This window comes from Porites lutea, chromosome 9, assembly GCF_958299795.1.
Source record: "Porites lutea chromosome 9, jaPorLute2.1, whole genome shotgun sequence".
Classification (NCBI taxonomy): Eukaryota; Metazoa; Cnidaria; class Anthozoa; order Scleractinia; family Poritidae; genus Porites; species Porites lutea.
Window position 1 is genome coordinate 7,956,506 of NC_133209.1, and position 7,963 is coordinate 7,964,468.

General features: G+C 39.7%; 1 protein-coding gene across 1 annotated transcript; it reads right to left on the reverse strand.

The window, feature by feature from the left end:
- Positions 1-1,352: 1,352 nt before the first annotated feature.
- LOC140948830 (proto-oncogene tyrosine-protein kinase receptor Ret-like) lies at positions 1,353-4,812 on the reverse strand. The gene is made up of 5 exons (XM_073398104.1): positions 4,529-4,812; positions 3,966-4,177; positions 3,481-3,521; positions 2,747-2,843; positions 1,353-1,566 (listed from the first exon to the last, which is right to left on the reverse strand). The coding sequence occupies exons 1-5, from the start codon at positions 4,661-4,663 to the stop codon at positions 1,353-1,355; spliced, it is 699 nt and encodes a 232-aa protein (XP_073254205.1). The 5' UTR covers positions 4,664-4,812.
- Between the last annotated feature and the right edge of the window lie 3,151 nt (positions 4,813-7,963).

Here is a 7,963-nt window from a genome sequence, read left to right on the forward strand (position 1 = left end):
GAAATTATTATTGCTAGTAAAGGGGTTGTTTACAGGTCAGAGAAAGGAGTAATAGAGACGAAAAGTGTCTTGACCACTTGAAAATACCCTAACTTAAAGAAATCTGCAAAACAGCTGTCCATGTAAACGCTTCGACGGACTCTCAGTTTCGAAAAAAATAAAAAGCGACTTTTCTACTACTTAAGTAAGGGTAAGAGGAAGTCTTTGAAACAGTTCAGGGTAAGCTTTATGTTTGAAAAGACGATAAAGAGGAAGAGGGAAAGAGGGAAAAAATGCCTTTATTGGCACAAATTCTCGAACAGTCAAGTGCAACAGAGGTAAGTCTGTTGCTTTTCTTTCATGCTTTTGTATAAAACAAATAAGTTCCATCAGGAGGTTCAGTGCATGTTGCCGTGTGTCTCTTCAGCAGTTAAGAAAATCATTAACACACACGGGCGTGCCTCGTGTGCCACTTTTTTTGTTCTTACCACATCTGACAACATACTTGATCTATATCAAAATTAATAGTCTATAGTATGTTTTTTGGTGGCTAAGAATATTTTCTTGTGTAGAAGAACATTTCTCCGGCTTTAAAGAATTTGATTCAGAACTTTTATACACAACTTAAAAGACTTCCGAGACATATTCAGTTGGTTAAGACTGCTTTTATTTCTTAGTTTAAGCTATGTCGTTCCACACATTTAAGGTTAACTTTGCCAGGCGATTCACGAGATAAAATTTCAGTTGAAGCTAAATAAATAATAGTGCAATAATTACAAGTAAAGGACAGGCGTTTCATAGCTTCCCATTACAAGTAATAATACATAACTCTAAAGATTCTATTTTATATTGAACTTATACTAATAAATCCAAAATTAGACTTATTACCTCAAACCAAATGGATTCCGCAAGACCGGATAAAGATGGATATAGAACTGGTCTTCACATTTCACCCAAGTGTGGACCAAATGGGTTCACGATCGATCCATTGTTGGATATTTTAAAAACGCAAAATCTGTTTTGGAGTTTATTATGTTCACATTTGGATTTCAAGCAAACTCTTCTCTTGTACAAACTATGGTCATTTAAATTCAAACAATCAGGGGTTACTTTCTATGATGCATTTCTAAATCTTTTTAATTCTCTTATACTCTTTGGGGTATTTCGTTCAAAGCAAAAAGCTGCTGTAGATTTGCACGCTTAAATCGACCATAAGTCCTAAACCTACAAAATCTAGAACTGCTTTAACCGTGAGCAATCTACTTTTGTAAGGGACGACTCTTAGACTATGTTTTTAACCAAACCAACTGACGTAACGTTATGAACTAGAAAGTTTTTTCGCCAGGGCGCAGCCTTAAGTTGGTAGGTCTAACCTAAACAGCTCTGTGCATGCCGAGCCCGCTGTCGCCACCTATTTCACCGGTTTTGGACTCTTGCACTTGATAGTAGGCTTTAGTCTCGTCCAACTGTTTCAGATCAAGGTATTCTACTTGCTCAGTCATGGTTCTTTCCAGCCTTTCAACCAGCTCCTGAAAGCTTGGACGTTCATCCGGGTTCTGTTTCCAGCACTCCATCATAAAGGCGTAACTAACAGATAACGAAAACACATTTTTTAACCCTCAGATGAACAAGAATGGGATGGATACTAAACCCATAGTGTCTATTTATTTTTTTAGGTTTTTATTTAAAGCCTGTTTTTACAAAATTGGGTGACAATCCGTTCTATTTAGCAAACCTGATGCCCGTTTCTAGCCATTTTTTTGTCCAGACTGTGAATTTATTTAATTTTGGACACGCAGGAATGAACTGAGAGAGGGTTACAAGGACCGTTTCTGATGAGATAAATTATGTTGAAAATTATCCCGTCATTTTGAATGAATAATAGCGGAGCTCTCGCGCGCGAAGCGCGCGCAGCGCAGCACCATGGGTAAGAAAATGTGGTAAACTACCCATCCGAGAAAATTTGGTATTCACCTGACCGGTCACCGACCGACCGCCCGACCGTCCGTCCGCACTACAGGCATACCAATGTAAAATAACTCAATCAACAGGTATGGCAACCCAAATACAACTCGAGCCGGGTAATTTTGACGGGAAATCGCATAGCCACCCCCGTCTTGTAAAGCAGAAAAAACTAAAGAGTCAATGAAGAGAAAAATGGAAAGCGGAAATTGTCTCTGTATGCGTGTTTTCTAAAGTATTAAGCTTAGATTAATTGTCATGTCCACAAATTTGAAATATAGAGCAAGAGAAACACAAAGAAAAAGTGAAAGTAGGCGGCAGGCCAGCGAAGCTCAACGAGAAAAAGGGCGACAGAGATGTAGAGCGAGAGATAAAACACAAAGGAGACGTTTTTCTGTTGGAAGAACAACATGAAAATTTTGTAACGGCGGTGACAAAATGAGAAATGCTAGCGGCCACCAATGTAAGGTGAAAATGAGCGGCAGTGAAAAAAAAAGGGAACGAAAAAGCGTGTAACTAAGAAGTTTCTGGACGTTTCACGATGTAGTCGTGCAAAACAACGGCAAAGAAATATACAAAAAAATTGTGCTGCACGTGCAAAGTTGCTTTTTTGCTAATTAGACCTATTGTTGTTTTCTCACCGTTCTCCGGCGTTGCCTTCGACGCTTAGCATTACATTATTTTATATTTTGTTTCAACAAACTATAAATATTATCGAGAGCGTCGCTTTTAGCCCTGGCTAAATCTATATATTATTCTTTGTTACTAGCTAATAATATTATACCTAGGAATTCTAATGGCTTACAAGTTGTCCGAGCACAGGTCAGGTTTTTCCAATCGGTGCCCCGTTCTGAGGAGACTCATGACCTCAGCGTTGTTAAGCAGTGGATAGGGTGAACCTCCTGCAATAAAATTGAAAAGGGTCTCTCGATTATGATTATACTTTTAACACTAATTCTGAGTCTCGAGTAATTTTTTTATTATTATTAATAACAGGAAATCTAAGGACTAAACTGATTATTAGATACTGATAGAAACTATCTGCGGCTTTAATGGACGATTACGATACTTGCCTTAGGCTTGCAAAAGTTATAGAACTTTCATCATGAAAAGTCCGTAAATTTATACTGAAAGTTTATGAATAATGAAGGAACCTGTTCAGTTTCCCTTACCAGCCCCTTTCAGGTAGAATTTCTTCAAAGGACTCTCCATTTCTTGGTCCAATACACTTTTTTATTGTTGGACGATTATAAACTCAACCATCCTGGCCTGGGTTATAGGACAGTTGAGGAATAAAGTTCCATTTACAAAAAAACTGTACTGACCATTTTCTTGTTTGACTATACACATGTTAAGCTAGACGGAGCCTAAGTAGCCTGACGGCACCGAGCGGTTCTAGAGCGAAAGGAGAATGGGGCAAAAACGCACCGCTCGGTCCCCAACCCCCTCCGATCCATAAAAAAAAGGAAGTACAAGTCAAATCCCTTTCTAAAGAAAAAGCTACGCAGGCGAAAACGTAAGTGGAAGTTGGAATATTACCTAAGGTTGCAATTTCCCACATAACGACTCCATATGACCACCTAAAATGATAATAGTAATAACAATAATAAAAATAAAGAAGATAAAACAAAAGAACATAAATAAGCTTAAAATCTTGCCTTTTGCGCATAAAACTTGGAGCATGAAAAACGCTTCTTAAGACTAGGGAGTATTGCTGCTGTGTATGATTTAGGACAAATCATGGCCTACATTTAAAGACAATAATTTTATTTTGTTTAAATTTTGTGTAGAGGGTACGAAATCGAAAGAAAACATAACGGGTTGATCTTGAGAAATTTTATAATAAGAGAAATGTTTTGAAACATTTTGGAGAGTAACCATTACGGGGGAAAGTACTCTTAAGACGCCTAAATTATGTTTATACCATACACACATAAAAAGCCTCAAGCAGCGACACACACCCAAATTAACGGAATTTTAACGTTTCTTGTACACGTAAAATCGGTGTCAAAAATAGCACATACACGTCGCTTTTGGAGGTGAAGATCTGTTCATAAATCGCCTCTGGTGCCATCCACTTGATGGGCAGTTTCCTTTGGTTCTTAACTTCATACAGCTCATGATACATTTCTCGCATCAAACCAAAGTCTCCAATCTTGAGTTTTTTACCGTGCCCAACAAGAATGTTTCTTGCAGCAAGATCCCTGTGAACTAGGCCCTTCTCAGAGAGGTAGCTCTGAAAAGTGTAAAGCCAGTTAAGTGAATGAGATAAGAAATTAACATATAAGTTTGCTAGTAGTTAAGTATAATAGTAAAGGTTTTGAAGAATTGTCTCTAAAAAGGAAAAAAGAAAACAAAAGAACAAGAAGATGGAAATACCCATTTTTATATCCATGTAAACATCGCACAAACAAACGGATAATGAAATCTAATTTTATGTGGTGCCGAAATCTGTTCATTCCCGTAAATTCATCTTTAAATTAAAACTTTACACTATTTTTAAAATCAGAACTTCTACGGGCGGCTACACTTTAACCATGCAGTCATGGTTTCCAAGAGATCTAAATAAAAATCTAAATAAGCCCACCATTCCTCGTGCTATCTGCCACGCAAAGGACATCGCGTCAGTTGGATGAAATGTCTCACAGTCGCTATCACACTCTTTCTCATCTGTCTTTGGTGCAGCATTCTCTTCCTGGATCGACGACCAAAAAACTGTCATTGGGATTTTGCATTGATCGTCGTCGTCAAAATCACCTTGTTCTCCTTGCTCTTTCTTGCCATCTGAAGTAATCGAAGGTCCCCCACTTGCTTCGGAGTTATTTGGTGTGTCTTCAACTCGCGCTGTATCCTAAATAATTCCCGTCATAAATTTGCAGATACCGTAAATCCCCTATTGAGCTCCCCTCTCTTATAACCCCCACCCCCCCCCCCAAGTATAGAGGGAGCAAAATAATAACCCCCACCTCTCCTCCCGCCTTTCTATTAGCTCTCTCTTCCTTCTCCCTGATTATTCTTCACAACTAAATTATTAAAATAAATGATAAAATGAATAGCCACTTCATGTGGACCGATCCGGTATGGTGTATTCAAGTGCTGAAAGTTCCGATTTGCTCTTGACCTTCGGCTGGTGATAAGATGATGTAGGGAAAATTAATTTAGTGACGACATTTATAAGCGAAACACTACCCTTAACATGCATCTTCCAGATTTCATCACGAGTAGCTACCAACACTCCTCAGTTCGGGTTTCTTAGCACTGAAAAATAATAATTTTGTATGCTGCACTGCTAAATCAAAATAATTAATTCAAAACTAATTTTGTAAGCGCGTTGAACATTTTACGGATTCTTTGAGGAGGAGGGAAGCTACTACCGTTTTGTCCTTAACTTGAAAAAAATTATTTACCTTGTCGTGATTTGGTGGCGGAAATACGATCAAGGGTATTTTGCAATCATCCCCACTTTCAAAATCAGTGTCAACAGTGCAAGGCTGAGCATTTGCTCCCAGCAAGTTGCTTGTTTCCGCGACTTCCTAGATAAATAACATCAATTAAACATTCACAAGCTAAACTGAGTGCCCCACAGTCTATGTCAACGCGAGTTTTACTTTTTAATTTGGTCCATAACTAAACTGAAATTGAACCCACATTTTTATCCCTTATAGTTCATTTTTCATACTTATAGACTTGTTATCAATAGCGACTCTCTTAAGGAAAGGAAAACAGCATGAACATAATCAGTTTATTTAAATTATTGACAACACAAGAATTGCATTAGAAAAAAGTCGGACCAAACTCTTTCAAGTTGCAATCATTTCTTATCTGGTCATAGAAAAACAAAGGCATACACTTAGAGTTCAGAGAGATAGTTCGGTATTAGCGAGATGGGGCCTTGGTATGAGCATTTGTCTCCCATCATTATGACCCGGTGTCGAATTCCAGGGGCGACGACATACGTGAATTCAGTTTGTTGTTGGTTCTCACCCTTGCTCCAAAAGGTTTTTCTCCGGCCCTATTCAGGCGGGGCTTTTTCTTCGCTTTCTGTGACCGGGACGAGGGAGCTTCAAAGTCCCCCTAGTCTTTCAAAAAAGTCGTTCGTCTGATTAAATATGGCGCACGAAGGATTTTCATACTTGATTTGCGCCAGTTTTAGCGAGCCAAAAACGAGTCGCTGCGCTTAGACCAATCAGAGAAGGCGATAAAGTGGTCACTCACAAGTAATTTAAAGCGCACTGAAACGTGAATTGCGGTTGAAATTCCATCACAGGGGCGATTGTAAAAGCGATATTATATAATAAAGGATGCTCTCGAGGCCACGGGATATTATGAATATGCGTGGCTATCAGAGGAAAGTAATCAAAGAATATCTGTCGAGTAGAGATGTTTTTGTCACTGTCTCCCTGTCATTGACCGGATAAGATCAGCCCTCTCTAAAAGACTGTCTCCCTGTCATACTGGGCCCTCTTACTGACATCATCAATTGTTCTATCCTTACTAGCACATTTCCTGACAACTGGAAAGAGGCTGAGGTGATTCCGATTCTTAAAGACGGTGACCATGAAAAAGCTGCCAACAACAGACCGTTATCTCTGCTAGCCGTAGCTTCAAAGGTCCTCGAAAGGATTGTTTTGAATCAGTTCAGCGCCTATCTCACCACAGGCGGCCCAAATTCACGTTGCGAGGGAAGGTACATAACATAACATGGTACATAACATAGGTGACGCGCCAGTGTCGCGTTACAGGCGACCGTTGAAAATATAAGAGACTTTGTATGAGAAATATATTACTGAGATCTGCGCACGCTAAATAACGCAAAACCTTACTTTTTCTTAAATGAATTGAATAAAAAAGACTTACCTGCAATGTATTCCACTGCATTTTGGTGTCTTTTTGTTGTTTTACTGTTTTTTTGGCTTTATTGCGTAACCACTGTTACTCCTTTCATAGAACGAAGTGAAGGCTGGTCACTTCGATCTGTCGGGGTCCTGGACCAGTCGCAACAAGAATGCCGTTTTTTCGCCGAAATTCAAATCCGCTGCAAATTTTTCAGCTCCGGCCTAAGAGGGAAACTTCTTCTTCCTGTCTGCGAGATCGGCTCGAAAAAAGATCCATAATTTCCCCATTAAATCGAGCCATTTGTGCCGGACTTCGAGGCACATTTGGCTTTCGTCCAGTACCTGTGACCACTGTTTCGCCTACTAACTAATTTGCATTATGACAATTAGCACTTACACGACGGGTGCAAGCACTCGCCTTTTCACAGTGCAAGAGCGTAGTTGACGTGTCATTTCCGCCCTGTCACCCGTCGTGTAAGTACTAATTGTCATAATGCAAATTAGTTAGTAGGCGTAACAGTGGTCACAGGTACTGGACGAAAGCCAGATGTGCCTCGAAGTCCGGCACAAATGGCTCGATTTAATGGGGAAATTCTGGATCTTTTTTCGAGCCGATCTCCCGGACAGGAAGAAGAAGTTTCCCTCTTAGGCCGGAGCTGAAAAATTTGCAGCGGATTTGAATTTCGGCGAAAAAACGGCATTCTTGTTGCGACTGGTCCAGGACCCCGACAGATCGAAGTGACCAGCCTTCACTTCGTTCTATGAAAGGAGTAACAGTGGTTACGCAATAAAGCCAAAAAAACAGTAAAACAACAAACAGGCACCAAAATGCAGTGGAATACATTGCAGGTAAGTCTTTTTTATTCAATTCATTTAAGAAAAAGTAAGGTTTTGCGTTATTTAGCGTGCGCAGATCTCAGTAATATATTTCTCATACAAAGTCTCTTACATTTTCAACGGTCGCCTGTAACGCGACACCGGCGCGTCACCTATGTTATGTAAATTACATTACACCCTTCCCTCGCAACGTGAGTTTGGGCCGCCTGTGATCTCACGAAAAACAACCGCCTTACCTCACACCAAAGCGGCAATAAAAAAGCTCATTCTACAGAGACCTTAAACATCCTGCTCACGGATAAGATACTCGAAGCAATGGATAAAAAGCAGATAACAGCACTAGTACTATT

Bases quoted from the DNA above. Each gene is read 5' to 3' on its own strand.
- LOC140948830 (XM_073398104.1), bottom strand. From the start codon at position 4,663: ATGACAGTTTTTTGGTCGTCGATCCAGGAAGAGAATGCTGCACCAAAG. The intron at 2,844-3,480 runs GTAATATTCCAA...ATTTTATTGCAG, and splicing joins GTGGGAAATTGCAACCTTAG to GAGGTTCACCCTATCCACTG. The intron at 1,567-2,746 runs GTAAGCCATTAG...GTTATCTGTTAG, and splicing joins GACCTGTGCTCGGACAACTT to TTACGCCTTTATGATGGAGT.